The 18,026-nt window shown below is 31.8% G+C and overlaps 1 protein-coding gene across 8 annotated transcripts in view; it reads right to left on the reverse strand.

Moving 5' to 3' along the window:
- The window catches only part of LOC143250855 (eukaryotic translation initiation factor 4 gamma 3-like), a 153,876-nt gene that overhangs the window by 59,522 nt on the left and 76,328 nt on the right, over positions 1–18,026 (reverse strand). For all 8 annotated transcript variants that reach the window (XM_076501966.1, XM_076501961.1, XM_076501960.1 and 5 more), the window contains 3 exons: positions 17,564–17,694; positions 17,190–17,303; positions 157–327 (listed from right to left, as the gene is read on the reverse strand). In XM_076501966.1, the coding sequence (XP_076358081.1) occupies positions 157–327; positions 17,190–17,303; positions 17,564–17,694 (416 nt within the window). The remainder of the gene's footprint in view (positions 1–156; positions 328–17,189; positions 17,304–17,563; positions 17,695–18,026) is intronic.

Consider the following 18,026-nt stretch of genomic DNA (forward strand, 5'->3'; position numbering starts at 1 on the left):
TATTCATACACATATATCAATATAACATCTAAAAATAGCTTGTCTAAATGGAAGAAAGTATGGAAATTTTGTTATGTAGCTCATATTAAAATGTAGGTATTCTTCAACAGTCAATAACTTGTGGATAAAAACTCAGAAGTTAGTTTAAAATATCACCTGGGTATTTTTCTCTTCATGGCTGTCAGGTTCTTCAGCTTTTCGAGAAGGTTTCCATGCATTTTCCGACGCATGGAGTTTCACATCTTTGCTAAAAGAAGATGTAAATATTTTTTTCCCTTTGTCTTTACTCTGTTGACTATGTCTTTTTCCTCTTATTCCTCCTTGATTCTGGAATGTTTATTTTTTTCACCATTTTAATAACAAATTTCTACGTACATATAAAAGTATCTTTGTGCATTATGATTTGGTAATAACAGTACAACATGCTGTCACTGCAAGCTTGTTAAATCTAATGGTTATTTATGTGTTTGTGTACATATGAATGTCTATATTATACAAATCCTAGCATGTAGCCCATAAAAATGGACATGGAAATTTCTACCACCCTCATCCCATAGTATACCCAAATTTCACATGTGATAGCTAACTGAAAAAAAATACATTTTGCAAAATCAAGCTTGACTAACAAAGAGGCAAAAAAGTGCAGCTGATGTAGTCAAACATTGGTAAATTTCTTTCTAAGTCAATCAAAATTAAGATCATTCATGAGATGAATTTGTGACATATTTATAAAATAACCATTGGAAAAAAAAAGTTAAATTAACAATTTATATTGCATAAACAATCAAGTGCCATTTTGGTTAACACTAAGTTCCAACAATGACTTTTATGTTGTGTTGTATAGTAACAAAATTATAACTTAATATATTGGTGTTACTTCATGTACTGAAAGTATAAAATGAAATGTGCAGAAAAAAAAAGGAAAAATATTTGTTGATTTCTAAACTTGAAACCTTCACAGATTAAAGAGGTTTTTCTTATTTAAAACTTCAATGATACAACAGAAAATAGGTTAATTCAGAAACACTTAAAATTGAAATGATATTTTTATTTTCATAATAAATTCTATGCATTTGTCTCTAGGGTAAGTAATTCCAACACTCATTACTTTTATAAGATTTCATGGAACACACACACTTCCTCACAGCCGTCTTCACACCTGTAACTAAATTCATAATGAGCACATAGTAATCAAACTATTCTATCTGGACAAATGCATTTTGGCTTTAATGACACCCCTTTAATTCAAGAAATAAAGAGAAATCCATCGTGACATGACACACACATTGGCTTTTATATAAGTTAGATAAAACCTGCTATGGAGTTCTGAAAGAGTAGAAAATTTAGCATTATTAAAAAAATTTGAACTGATTTTGTAAAGATAAAAACCCACAAAACTGTAAGAAAAATATTCAATGTAATTTTATTTATTTACTCACCCAGGTTAAAAAAAATTAAAATTAACAAGTTTTGCTCTCAGTCCTTCCTGTTGTTTTAGTTGGTAAAAAGTTAAGAAAAGTTCAGACCAAATACAACATAATAGAACACATATTAAACTATTAATTCACATGTACCAACAATAATGAACTTCCTAGAATTTCTAAATATCTTCCTATTGTTTGTTTAAACATTTAATAACAATATACAATATTTTCAAAGATATCTAACTGTTGCTCAACTATATAAGCAACGAGTATGTTGTAAATAATCTGTGAAACTACTGCCACTGTGGTTTGTTAGACTTGACTCAGAAATGTAATTTTCAGACGTATTTCCACAAATGTTCTTTATTTAATACAATTGAGATATTATTTATACTTTTGGTTATCTCTTCCTTGTTAACTGTGCCTTAGCAGATATTGACATTCTGTTCTGGTTTTGTATTTCATTGTGTACAGCTATTATTTTTGACATAACCTGTGTAATAAGTAAGTCCATAAGGTATATGTAAAACTTAATATATCACAACTAATCAAAATATAATACATTAAAATGTGAAGAGAAATGCATGTTTAACATCTAATTACCAGAATTAAAAATTATACATAAGATTAAACATGGTTGAAGGTTATAAACTGTTATTTAGTATAGTTTTCTCCACATAACAAAAGTAATTTATTGTGAGACTTTTGTTTTATAGAATTTACTTCCAACAACCACTAAAAAATATCCTCTTGGTATTCTTGTGTGAAACTAATTTTATTTGCAAGTAAGTGATTAGACACTCCAACGGAAAGAATCAACAAAAAATTTGTGAAGTACAGCAACTGACAACTTAACCAAGTCCTCTTGTGTATTAAAGAGAGTCTGGGCAGTTTTAAAAAGCAAAACAACTTTTACTATATAAAATACAAAAGAAATATCAGCATATGTATTTGCAGAGACAGGATCACAGTAAATGTTTTTTTATAATATTCCCAAGTTGGGTTGAAGCACAATAAAATTAAACTCATCTATGTTCAACAAAACTCACGTCATGGAGATTTTCAGGAGACACACTGACTGCCTCAATCTACTTTACATGCTCAAAGGCTAGAAAGGAAAATGTAATACAAATGAAGCAGTCCAAATACTTACAACAGCAATACTGTTAGCAAAATCCTCTACTCACATTTCTTTTAAGAAATTTTCATCATAATTCCTTAATAAAGTTTAGATCAATGTAAATGGAAATTTCAAACTTCGACACAACATAAGAATGTCCAACATTAAAAAAGAACAATTAACATTAATATAACATGTTTAATAGTACACCATCTTCAAGAGTATTCATTAACATACAAGATGAAGCCCTCTTCTTTCATTAGATAATCAGTTTGTTTTTCAGTGACAGATCAAATAACTTCTTTTATCTGACAACTTTCAACAATTTCTCAACTTTCACTTATCACAATTATCAACTACTTTTTGCTGATTATCTTGTTTGATTTTATGGCATTTACAAATGACTTGTAGTTTGTAATGCAGACAACTGGAAGTATTTCCAATGGTTTCCAAAACTCAACTGAGTAAATATTGCTGTATCTATAGCATCAGCCACTGCTAAAGTCTCATATGACAAAGCACTGTACACATTTTGTCTTCTAGCATTCTAACATATAGATGAAAACTTCATTGATTTACCAACTAACAGAATCAGACATCTTCCTTGACTTCCTCCATCTGTCAAATTTCCAAAGACCACTAAAATGGCAAGTGGCCATTTAATCTCTTTAAACTGTTTAAATCTAAGGGGAATGGTCACAGATTTGACTTGTCTTAATAGTTTATTCACCTCTATTGTATCTCCTATTGCAGCAATTTTGATATGTGGTGTTTGTGAAAAACACCAAACGAAATATTTGGTCAACTCTGGTTAAGCTACCCATAAAACTTGTCCCACTTTTGATCAAATCTGGTTTTTCTCCTTGTATTTTAAGGGAAAATCTATTCATACAGCTCAATTTTTGTCTATTTGTACAGAGGTTAAAATATCTACACATTGATTTTGATGTATCACTAACTAACTAGATACCAATTTATATGCAAAAACGGCTCGTTTGGGTTGAGAAAATATTTTACATAGAAGAGCGAACAACGTTTCGACCTTCTTCGGTCATCGTCAGGTTCACAAAGAAAGAGGTAACTGACCGGAAGCTGACCACATGTTTGAAAGGGGTTGTGTAACTGAGTGTCGGAATGTAGAGGGCAGTATTAGATGTTGGAATATATAATTTTATTTATTATTTTATATATATTAATATAGGTATAAAGGCATTCCTTTATATTGGTTTATTTTGGGTTTAACTTGTTGTATAAGTAAGGCATCTTTAATTTTGTGTTTGTTTATGTTTGTTTCTTTATTTAGTATTTGGGTGTTTTCTATGGTTATGTTGTGTTTATTTGACTTGCAGTGTTCGAAAACATGTGAAGGTGACTTTTTTATGTTCTTTGAATCTGGTTTCCATTTTTCTACTTGTTTCTCCAATATAGAACGACAGAGACAAAAAGATCTGCCACAACAAAAAACTAGAAAAACTAAGATGCAAACAACAGAAAAGACACTAAAACGACAAACCGTTGACTAACCTCATAATTAACAGATCCGACCGACAATTAAACACAGACAAGATACATCTACTTAACAAAGGACTCAACTTTGTAATAGCACATAGGTACATTCCAACCATAGAAATCAAAACATGTTTAGAAGACCTAGCCAGGAGACTAGTGATACTTTCTACAGAGAACAAAAACAAGGAAACAACCAAAAACAACCAACAGAAAGAAGACAACTTAGATAATTTTATTGACATCCAACAGCCAAACTTCCCAGGTAAAATTACAAATTTATATTTTCCAGAAACACCTAAAAACAACATCTTAAACGATTTTTTCAAAAATTTTCTCACAAAACCATCAACATAATTTCACAAAACAGAAAACTAAAAAACAACCTTACAAAAAGAGACATTAATTCCATTAAAAACCTAAAACAAGACAAAAACTTTAAAATTCTAAAAGCAGATAAAGGTAACGCTATAGTCATAATGAACATGAATGAATACATCCAAAAAATGAATAACATCCAATCAGACACGAACAAATTTAAACCAATACACACAAATCCAACAAAGACACATGAGATGCAACTGAACAAATTACTACTACAAATGAAAAAAGCCAACACAATTTCACAAACACTTTATTCCTACCTACATAAAACCGACTCACGCACACCGCAAATATCGGCATCCCCAAACCTCATAAACCAGATTGTCCATTACGACCAATAATGTCCACATATGAATCGTTTAATTACAATCTTGGTAAATACATAGCATGGGCATTCTCCAAATATGCAACATCAGCCAGCTCATTCACTAAAGACTTTTAATTTCAAGTCTAATCTAAATCAACTTAATCATAAAGCCTTAATGGCCAGTTTCGATGTTATATCCCTCTTTACAGAAGTTCCAACCACTGAAGCCTGCAAGATAGCCTTAGAACTCTATATCCGAGACCCTAGCCCATCTATAGACATTCACAGCAACCAGTTAGCAACATTCATAGAATTCACCACGATAAAGACAAACTTCATGTTCAACAACCAAAACTATATACAAACAAATGGCCTAAGCATGGGCAACCCAGTATCACCAGTTCTAGCCAATATTTTTATGACACAAGTTGAAACACAAGCAATTAACACAGCATTACATCCACCACTATACTGGTACAGATATGTAGATTACACGGTTGCGGGATTCAAATGTACAGAACACATTTAATTTTTTTCAATCACATTAACTCTATACATCCCAACATTAACTTCACATGTGAACAGGAAGAAAGCAATCAAATATCATTTCTTATCCTCAAAATTACAAGAACCGACACACAATTCAAAACATAAATCCACCGAAAAATCACCCATACTGGACTATACATTCCTTGGGACTCAGCACATGAAACAAAACAAAAACTCAACATACTAAGAAACCAAATAAACACAGCCATAAAACTATGCTCACCAGATAAAATTAACGATGAGTTAGACAAAATAAAACAATACTTCATCAACATCAATAAGTTTTCTCCACAAACCGTAGAAAACATTATACGCACACACCTAGACAGAAAGCAAAATCAACCAACTAAAGTAAATATATCTCACGAATCAAAAAATCACGAAACCATATACTGCTGTATACCATATATCCCTGACATCAGCAAACAAATAACCAACATATGGCAAAAACTAGCAACAAAATATGACATTCCAGTTTATACCAAATTTATTTAAAAACCAGGGACAAAACTGAGGTCTATACTATGTAAAAACTACACTGACAAACACCACACCAACATTATTTACAAAATACAATGTGATAACTGTCACGACTTCTATATTGGAGAAACAAGTAGAAAAATGGAAACCAGATTCAAAGAACATAAAAAGTCACCTTCACATGTTTTCGAACACTGCAAGTCAAATAAACACAACATAACCATAGAAAACATTCAAATGCTAAATAAAGAAACAAACATAAACAAACGCAAAATTAAAGAAGCCTTACTTATACAACAACTTAAACCCAAAATAAACCAATATAAAGAAACGCCTTTATATCTATATTAATATAATAAATAAAATTATATATTCAAACATCTAACACCGCCCTCTACATTCCGACACTCAGTTACACAACCCCTTTCAAATATGTGGTCAGCTTCCGGTCAGTTACCTCTTTCTTTCTTTATGAACCTGATGATGACCGAAGAAGGTCAAAACATTGTTCACTCTTCTATGTAAAATATTTTCTCAACCCAAACGAGCCGTTTTTGCATATATATTTCTCTACAAGTGGGTTTTCTTGACATCACTGAATCTTGAATATATTCTTTTAGTTATATTGTTAAGGTAATTTAGTCACATATAGTTTATTTTGTTTTATTTCCTTTTATTATTACTTGATACATATCAATGAGCATTTTCAAGGTATCTTCAGCAGAGACACTTTAGTCTTATTTAGAACATTGGCTTAATCATTTATTAAAATATAAGCCCTCCATGCACAGCTCTCTTTCTTTCTAATAGAAAATGTGGATCTTATACTATCAATCAATGCTGATTCAAACTGTGATGTTTTACTCCATATAAATTCATCATCATAACTAGCTGATACATCTATTAGCATTCCTTGCTTGTCCATCCAATAGAATATTGTACGAGCAACTTTAAAAATTGTTGCTCACAGATTTGCCATAACTGTTTTCACTCTATTATATCAGTGTAATGAGACAATGCCTTGACCATTTCTGAAGGTGCCACTGGCACATTGGCTTCTTTTGCCAGATGTGTAGATATCTCTTTCTATAATTTGTCTTTGCAGGAGACAATTTTGTTATCCATTGAATATGTTTTCCAATTACTGTGAGCATTGATTGTTATGAACATGTTGGAGAGTTCTTGGTCTTAGTCTACTTCCTGGAAACTTTCAGAAACTTCCGAGACTTGAAGGTCATCAATCTGGCTTACATCATCTGACTGTTTCACTCCTTCTAATAGCTTGCATCCAGTGTATTCTAACTTGTACCATTTTTAATTTTCCTGTGGCTGTGCCTACACAATATTTTCAGGACTAATATTTAGTTCTACTGTTTATTCTGAAGGGTAACATTTAACTTGCATGTATGGAGATATTTAATTTTGATTATGTCAGTTTCAGCACCTGTTGTCTCCTCTTCAATACTGTCATTTATATTACTTGATTCCTTCCTTTGTTCTGTTTTCATATGTTCTAGTTCAAATGAGGTTCATTTGTTATCACATGAACTGCTATTCATTTGGACTGACCCCTTCAGCCAACAGTGATGGACTCAACTACAGTCCTACCATGTTGAACAAATATCATTGTACCATCCTGTTCAATAACTGTTACTGGCCCTTTCCACTCAAGACTGTCTTAATATTTTTATAATTAACTTTTATTACCTGCAGCACATATATTTATACAGATAAAAATGCACTCTTTCTATCTGTATGTGTGCATTTCTATCCATATAAATATAATCAACATTTTTCACTACTACTTGGCTTGTTGTTGTGCCTTTTGATTTAAGAGGTTTATCAACAGGTAGGACAAGGCACATTTACATTTCTACTGAAGATTAACTAGCAAGTTCTGTAGCCATGAGTGTTTCACTAACTATTCATCAATAGATCAATCATTTACCAATAAAACACAGCTTTGAAAACTGCTATAAAGAAAATTTGAACATGATTGAATAGATTTATTATTAGACTATTACATATTAATAAAGTAAATATACAAGTACTAGTTGTTTTATATAGTATCTGTACAATTCCAGTTCCTATCATTTCATAGCATGACAGCATTTGTATTAAATTATATCTGTTTAAAACCTTGAGATATTTTATTCAATGAAAAGATAACAGATGAGTGGAGATAAGATAGAATAAGTTCATAAAGTTTATAAATAGGTTGAATGGGTGAGGAAGAAAATCTTATCCAAACTTATAACTGTAACAAATGTATGAGATTTGGTGAAGGTTTAATCTTTGTCAGATACATGTATTTACTTAGATACAGGAATATATATGGAAACAGTACAAAGCAAAGATGTCACCTGAAGAATACTTACATCTTAATTTAGATATCTTGCCAATGTTCATTTTCATTTAAAATTACAGTTCTATTGAGTTACAATGTTTATAAACATTAAATTTTTTTACTATATTCATTAAATAAAATTGTCATCAAGTCAAAGTTTTCTGTTTATTCAATGTGCTAGATGCTTGCAAAATATTGTGCTAAATCAAATCTTTTATAGAATATCATTTTTATGTTTAGCCCATTCAAACAATGAACACAAAAACATTCTCTAAGCAGTTGCTTAATTGTTTGTAATTGTAACCATAAATCTGTTTCATTATTTTTATTGTAACTTTATTGGATTTACAGGAAATCAGCATGCAATTACTGCAAATTTGAAAAAGAAACTATGTCAATTGCTTAGCAGTATTTATTTGACATTCAGAATTCATCCAACAAATTGTCTATAAAATGTGTTAAAAAATTTGTTTTTGCACATACACAAGAGGTAACCTTCAGAAGAGTCTTATAAGAAATTAGAAAATTACATAATAGAAAATACATTAATGTAAAAGAAATAAGAAAATTACCACCATGTTAAAATAATGGAACAGATAAAAAAGTTAAAAAAAATAGCACATACCCTTTTGTACTAATAGGTTAATGAACCCATCAATTATTCAATTAGAAAATACCACTAACCAGCTAGTTTTCCACAATGAATATTATGCATTAGAGATAAGAAAACAAAGTGTGGTATTTTCAGGTAAAACCTCATTTACTAACAACTATTAAATACACCCACTCATAATAGTGGGTTCATTTAGAAGTTATAATTTTCTTGTACAGAAAATATATTTCCAATAGGTACTTACATCCACTCCCATAAACAACTGTTCTCATTTAATGCTGCCTTCTATATGGAAACATTTTTCTCAGGTCACAAGCCATGAGCTCCCACATACTTTACGATTGGCTGTTTCAAATGTGTCACATGCAAACCAAGATGCATCAACCTCCACCAATAAGAACGCGAGACAATCTACTCACACAAGTGGCTCCCCCTTGTCAATTCTACTAAACTATCACTTTGAATTTTGGCAGAAAATGGAAGCATTGGTTTGCAGTGGGGAGAAAGGGTGAGAAGTGTTAGAGAAGAACCTATTAGAACCTATTTTTATTATGTGAAAATTATAATTTCTGATATAGTAGCTCCTCTTATATAAATAGTTAGAATCCTACACTGAATAGATGAAGGGACTGGTATGAGGGAAAGAAAGAAAGAAAGAACACCCTAAAAGAGTAGTTCCTTGTAGTAGACAACCATACGTGGGACACCACACCACTTCTGTATCATCAGGTACACACTTTGCAAAATGTGAAAAGAGGTGTTGCAGCAAAATTGAGAGAAGCATATCCAAATGGGAGAAATAGCTGTTTGGATCCAAATCATATAATATTGGAATCTCAACTATAATTTAAAATTCAGCCTAGAGTTCATGCATTATGGATCATATCCAGCAAGAGTAAAATGTCATTTGGTGATGAACCATACCATCTTCACCTTAGGCACATCAAACCAAAAAAGATGATTCATCATCCCAGCAGCTTTGAACTGGAAAGTGGGTGTGAGAGATTGAGATGAAGAATGGCTTAAAAGTGCAGTTGCATCCCCAACCCAGACCACAAAGAAAATACATCCACACAAGGATAAGATGAGGATCATACCATCAATAAGTCAACTATAATTTAAAATTCAGCCACAGAGAACTGATAAAAAAAAAAAGACATGCTCCTGAAAATAAGAGGTATATACTAAAGTTGTCTTACTTAGTCACAGTCTCACAGAAGAGTGAAGGACCACAATAAGTGGTCGACAGTACCCAACAAGGAATAATTACCCAGAGAATGGGAGATGAACGTATGAGGTGAAGTTCCAGTGCTCAGTAGATGTAGTATCTCCAACAGATGACAGGACTGATATGCAGGGAAAAAGGAAGGAGCAAAATCAGAGTGAAAATATCAGGAACTGATGAAGGGAAGAAATGAACAAGGAATAAAAGGCCAATCAAAGACAACCCAAACCCAATGGATAAGTGAGAAACAGAAAAAAAATCACAAATCACAAACAAAAAAGTGATGTAAGGGAATTAAATCAATGGAAATGGATTCAATGGAAAGAAGCCTTAAAAGCAATGAAGCAATCCACAGCATGCACTGGACACCGAAGGTCATCTGAATCCATCTGAGGATAAAGGTGGAAGATAATAAGGAACAAAAAAGTAAAAAAAAAAAAAATATCACATAAACCTCCAAAATGTATGTTAAAAAAATCAATCCAGAACAAAAGAGAGCATGTGAACCTAAATAGGTAAGAAAATCAGTTCTGTACCAGCCAGGAAGAATGAATCAGAAAGACCTGACCAAGAGTGATACAGATGATCAAACATTTTGAGAAGAGTGATACACTGAAAGAAAATGAAACTCAAGTTATAAACTGAATCTAATCCAGTTTCAACATACTAACAGTCAGATACCAAAAACAAAAGAGGTAATTTTGAAACTGATACAAAATTCAAACACTTCCCACAAGAGAAAGAGCCACCAAAATTTGGATGATTGAGAGGCTACTCCTTGGGAAAAAGTGTGTTAGGTGTGGAAAGTCAATTAGCAATGAGGACAAAATCAACTGGAGCACAACACACCAAGAGATGTATGCCAAATTTATGAGTTCAAAAGCGGATATCTATTGTCTATCACAAAGGGAAAGAGAATGTGTCCCTTCAGTGAGTGATATGAGCCAAACAACCACTGAATTGCCACAATGAAACATGATTAGTAAAATTCAGACAAGAGTAAGAAAATGAACAAAAACACAATTGTCTATCAGAAGTGCTTGGGCATTTAGGTGATTAGACTTTTTGTCTATACACCATTTTCCTGAAGGTTCTAACTGATTGAACAATGTCCCCACCTTTATTGATGAACATCAGGAAACAGAAACAATCCAAAACATGGGAAGTAACCGGTAAACCTCACAACATAAGGATTTGTTCAAACACTAAAAACAAAATGCAAAGGAACCTTAATAAGACACTATAGGATCTGAAGCATCTCCCAAAAATATTGCAAATGTGCTACACCCAGACAGAGAAGTGTTCCCATACAAACCAAATCCCCTAATGCATTAGAACCTCACTAACAGTAAGATAGTAAAACATAATTGCTTGAATAACAGAAAATTCATGCAATCGAGAAGAAGAGTGGATGTTTCCATCAGAGGTGAGTCATTCTCAAAAACGACTGGAATGTGAAGTACAGAACAGGTAAAACTTATCCAACTACCCAAGCTGACTGTGTAAGGAGTAGGTTAGTATATTAGTACTATTCCTGTTTGATGTTGGTAAAATCCACCAAAATGTGGAAATCAGGTAGAACACAAACCACCTAACAAAACACAGATTGAATCAAAACAAGTCCAAGGAACAAAGCATAAAACAAGTACCATATCACATGGTGAAAACACTAGGATAGCATCCCAAGAAATGAAAAATAAGAATGTGTACTATGGGCATTCTCTGTCCTGTAGAAATAGCCCATCAAACTGTGATCAAAGACAACATATTAAAAGAGGGAAGACCAAAGAAGCGATTAAGACTGGATCAAGTGATCCATGACTCCAATAAGCATCAAGCATACACAACAAATGGGAAAACCAGTAAGCAGGACAGGTAAAAGATGGGAAAGTGTTAGACATGTAACATGAATAAAGATGATAATGTCTCAGAATGAAACAAAATATTTTAATACAACATTGCAAATACCCTACATGATGCTAAATGTACAGGAGTAGCCTCAAAAGTTGATCAGTGGAGAAACAAAAGTGGTCATAAATCCCTATCAGCAATGAATGGTGAACAAACAATAGTGTTCCAACCTAGAATATTCTAAATGCAAAAAAGGCACATGTGAAGTAAAAGAACTGAGAATGCAAATGTCTTAAGATGCATAGAAGAAAGAGGAGATATCCCACAAAAATCCTGAAAAGTAAGTGGAATACCTATGAAAGTACATGGAAGGTAAACATTACCTGTAGGATAGTCAAAAGGGTAATATGAAGCTCAAAAACTTAATGGGGCAGGATATAAATGACCCATAATCAAGAATAAAATCTGCCTGATGGTAAGCTAAAGGAAAAAGAATCAACTCCTGCATAGGACAAGACTTGAAAGTACACACTCTCAAAAAACAATGATCATCACAAAATAATGTCAGGGAAAGAATGGGCATGTACTGTGAAACTTGTCCAAAAACAAAACAAAACAAAACAAAAAAAAAAAGAGATAGACCTAGCAGATCTACTGTAGAGGCCTAAGAAGACAATCCATGATTAGGAGGAAAACTGACAAAATATAGGTCACTGAGATGAGTTCAGCCATCGTAAAAGGAATGCAAGCAATACTGGAAGCAGGTAGGGTGGACGTCACAAATGAAATTAAGTATAAATTATTAAAAAAATGATAAAAATAAAATAGTTGACATATTGTAAATGTTAAAAAATTGAGTAGTAAAATAAACATGTACTGAATGTTATGTGTTGAATAAAACAAGAAATTGAACTTATTACTCAATAACCCACAAGAAGAATTACAAGTAAACTAAAAATAACATTTCTTAAACCTAACAAAACATTACAGAAGAAAGTATATCACTAGGCTACAAATTAAAAATATTCGCTATGGGCTCAGTATAATATACACAAGTTTGTCTACACATTTACACATGTTAGGTACTTGTAGTATAAGTTTTCATATAGCCTTATGTTTCTTCACAAAATCTGGTATACATTTAGTAAAGATCACATGATTTTTGTACACAAAAAATGAATTGCTACACCTTTTAAAATTTTGCACATGGAGGTTATCAACAATTTTTTTTCTAGGTTTTATATACATGTACAGTTGAATAATCAAAAAAATCTCAAATAACTACACTGATATCACAGAATTCCACTATATTTACTTTTATTGAGCTCAATACTAAGATGTATTTAGATATTAAAATATAAACTTTGAGCAAACTAAAGACACAACCTACTTCCTTGAAATCATGATTCGAAAGAATGTAGTAGCCTTTTCACAGATTAATATAGCTGATAAAACAATAAAGGAGACATTATAAGCTGTTGATTGGTTATATGCATCATATACTGTAGTAAGAGTACATAAGCAATCATTTCAAAAATTTGAAAAAGTTGATTCAATACATAAGCCATATTTCAGCAAAATAAAAAGATACGAGGTTATTTTTTTCATATTACAGCTTGTCAATATTGGTAATTTGAATTCCTAATTTGTACAAAACTATAGACTTTGTATTTTAGCATCACAAACATCTAATTTTAAACAGTGCTGCATTGAACATATCATGTAACTCACTAAAATACATATTTAGATGTGTTCTTTTAATATTCACTTTTGAATTAATAATGAATTCATAAGTAACACTAAAGTTTGAATGTTGTCTCACTTGCCTGGGAAATAAATATGACTAGTGTAGTTCATTCACAAGCAGGCTTCTTCCATTAATCGCCAGAAGTTTGCACTTTAACTGGGACAGCAATTCTCTGACTGATGAAAAACTAAAATTATAATAAAAGACATGCCAATGCAGTATATAATTCACCAGGCATAATTCCACACTGTTGACTTTCAGTTATTTAAGGTTCCTCTCTGCTCACATCAATGCCAGGAGTATTGTGCACTTGAGTGAGCGATCTGGGTGTATCAGAAGAAAACAACTGTCTCCAAGTTTCAAGCTGCAGGCTTACCAATGCCATAGATTTTCACAGCATGGACAAAAGTCTACTATCAAGGAGAGGACTTCTAGATTTGACATCTCTTTTATCTATCTATGTCTTCCCATCAAGCTCTTCCTCTTAGTCATGAATACTTCTATATCCATAAAAAGCCATTCTAATTACAAAAACTTTTCTTTAAGCATAAACTGTTCAATAAGGGCTAGTAAGTTATAAACACAGAGGCTCTGCAATATATCATAGTTACAGCACCAAACTTTCTCCTTTCTATCTAAATGTCTCTCAGGTGATTTTCTGGGAAACATGTCATATTGTGCTTTGACACATTGACTTCCAAGCCTATTTTGCCAGTACTTTCCAGGATCCCACTAGTCATTTTACAATTATTTTTTTAGGAAGAGTGTATATGTAGCCACTGTGTCCCAGCCAATAAGTGTCCCTTTAAAAATAAAATAGAGTCCAACTCACTGGTGGATCGTGTGGGAGCCAACATGTTAACAGTAGAAAACAACCAGAAAAATTTGTGAATCAACTGTAACTGAGAATTTACCCGAGTTCTCTGTAGTTCAGATTTTACATAAATGTTCAAGGAAATAAATACAATTCATATTTGAGAAAAAAAAGAAAATCACTGTGCAGACTTGCTCATACAGGATCAAAGTCAATCATTTACTACATGGTGTTTAGTCCTAAGCTTTAATTCTCTATGGATTAATCTTCACCAAACCGAAATATAATTATTTCAAAATAAATTCACAAGTGGCAACCGAACACAAAGGCCATAACTAGAAAAAATAGGTGTTTCTTTCTTTACTATTCTATATTTTAAGAAAAATAAGTTTAATCACTTGTTTGTAAGAAGTAATAATCTGTATACATATACAGTTAATAATAACAACTGAAATGTGAGTGTACATTACAAAATACTAGTTCACCAGGATGGGGAAAACTAATAGTTTTATATTACTGGATACATGACTAGAGTGTATATGCACTGCATCAGTGCAAGTTACGTAATATCAGGTAGGCACAACTGGAAGGTCATTATAATAAAAAAATATATATAGTGTAATGAGACTTAAACTGGTTGGACTAAGCACTTGCATCTTTGTGTTATAATATGTAGTCATTCTAGCATGAAAAATGAACACTTATATTTCCTTATTTTCTATGATGATTACAAGGTTCATAAAGTGACAGACCCCAAATAGTTAGAGTATAGAAAAAAAACATGAAATACAAAGTTTCATTGAATACAAACAGTTAAAATGTATTTAGGTTTCAAAGATTACTCAAATAACATCTGAGATTTTGGGGATGAAGAATAGTTTTTTTGTTAATCATAACATGAAATCACTTTGCAATCAGAATCTGTTTCATTACTAGTGTTTCACAAACAAATCTTTACTAAAAATATTTCATTAAAGAATCTAATTTTTTGTATACAAAATACTTGTACTCTTTACTAAGGGTCTACCAAAGTTTGTGAAGACACACGTGCTGTATCAAACATTAGAGTGCAAATACTCAACATGCAAATTCGTAGATGGCCGGAGGCTGTTGTGAAAGAGTAAAATATGTCTCAAAGATTGTCTCCATAAGTTAAACACAAAATATTAACTGTTTGTTGAACACAAGTACTTCCCAAGTTTCTCTTGTACTAATTATGAGGATATTTACAAATTTTTGATGTTTCACCTGTGTTTTACCTTCCATTATTCTTTGACAGTAGCCTGGAATCTAATTTTTGACTTTGTCCTAACACTTTTGAAAACTCTTGTACATTCAAAATTTTATTTAACTATTTTCTATTTATGTTATACCAATTACTATAGCATCAAATCTCAGCTGACAGTTGATATTTTAATTGTATATAAGTTATAATTTTATAATATTAAAAAATCCCACGTCCCCTAGTGACACATTTTCTCTTGTCATCAACTGTTTTCTGTTTTATTCACCATCCTTCCAATAAGTACTAAATTACTCACCACAAAATTATAATTGCTCAGACAAACCATAATTTTTATAGCTTTCAATGTTGTTTTGGTTACAGAGCCAAATACAAAATTGACCTTTCTTGCCAAACCCACCTGTCATGTCCTCTCTTACAGGATTTGTTAATAGCTTCCTCTTACATTTAATTCTATATTTTCTATAGCCAGCAGAACGTCAAGGTTTTCATCTAACAAATGATGTATTACATTGTTTTAGAACAGAAAACTGTCAATTTCTCTGTTTGTACAAACTCTTTTTTTCTGCATAAAAGATAACAACTAGATTGTATGAATTTGTAATGGCTCTTGTCACACAGAAAACCAGAAAAAGTTTAAAAGTTAGAGGAAATTGTCTGCTTTAGCATGTTATTATTCTGTGTTTTGGTGTCTTATTTAATTAAATAAAACTTTAGTTCATCACTACCATCAGTATAAAAAGCAACATGAATAGGAAAAAATAAAGTACTTACCCACACATTCTTGTTTTTTGTGTGAAAATGATAACATTTTATGAAGTTAAATAAGCAAAATGTCACAAAAGGACCATGTTATAAACAGCAAATCCAAGCCTCTGACTAAATTATAACTTAAGAAACAAGAAGAAACAAAAAATAAATTACACACAAAACACTGCACTAATTGAAAAGATCCCAAAACAAATTTTATAAACCCACATTATAACTTGTACCCTGGGATCTTTTCAATTAATGCAGTGTTTTTTATTCAATTTATTCTTCTTTCGACTTGTTTTTTAAGTTATAACAAACTAATGCGTGTATGTGAATGTACATACACAAATGTGTGTAATAAAAATGCTTCACGAAACAAGCACAAGAGTAGCTCTTGGGTAACATAATTAAATAGCGTAATGTAAGATGCACATAACCCAAGAGATTTACAACTTGCTAAAAAGTTGTATACTTGACAATTTTATAATATTAAACAATTTAATAACATTTTGAATGTATGTCACTAAAACCTCGAAATATGCAGTAAATGATGCCTGGACAAAGAGAGTAAACTCCATCCTCCAGCCAAACTGTATGTTCTCAGTTATGAAATATTAAATAATCTCTTAAAATATTTATGAGTAAAAATTACATTTGTCCTATTGTATTAAAAACAGATATTTAACTGAAAACTTGCATGAAAAAATAATACACATTTTAAGGAGTCATTATATAAATTAGAATACTAAAGAAAAACTTATAAAAACTTGAAATAAAAATTTATGAAAACAATGAATCATTCCTTTAAATTCAGCATGGAACTTACATTTCTTTGCTGTGCACCGTCAGCATAAAGTGGCATGAATGGATCACTGTGGTTACTACGAAACTGACCCTGATTTAGAGTTCTCCTGATATCAACATGCTTGAAGGGTATTGCCTGTTATAGAATTTAAATGATTCAAATATATTCTGCATGGATTATTTACAACTTAAACAACCGAACATCTAAATCTAAACATTGAAATCTTCGGAGATATTATTGATTATGCATTTATTACAACCCTGATAAAAAGGACAAGTACCGATTGCAATAAAACAATCACTTTTACATTTGAATTAAAGGGAAATTAATATAGTTGTCAGAGCACTATGGATGGTTAATAACATTGCTATATTATTATAATAATCAATACATACCTTATCTTTGATCACTTCCAGGTCTGGTAGACCTTGAGGCTTCTTCAAGGATACTGGTTCCGACTGCAGCTGAAGGAGAAAGTCACGATCATATTGTTTTTTACCCTCCAGATTCAATGGACTCCACTGGTCTGTGAGAGAAATTTTTAGCATTTTTCAGTCACTTGGTTGGTTACTTATTAATAACAGCTTTTGGCTAAAAAATAGAGCATGTCAGAATATTAATCCCATCATATCTGCTATATCCTGCACTGAAAATGAGAAGGCCTATCTCCCAATACCAAGAGTTCTTCAGGCCAGCTGGAATCCAACAGGCATATTAACTATCTATTCAAGTAAATTGCTTAAACAACAGCAGTTTCAATGTGAAATACATTAAGTTAGTGAAGTGTAATCTTTATCAAAGTTGTCAATGCTACCACATGAGAATTGAGGAAAGAATTTTTTTAAATATATTACTTAT

Source organism: Tachypleus tridentatus, chromosome 5 (assembly GCF_004210375.1).
Source record: "Tachypleus tridentatus isolate NWPU-2018 chromosome 5, ASM421037v1, whole genome shotgun sequence".
Taxonomy (NCBI): Eukaryota; Metazoa; Arthropoda; class Merostomata; order Xiphosura; family Limulidae; genus Tachypleus; species Tachypleus tridentatus.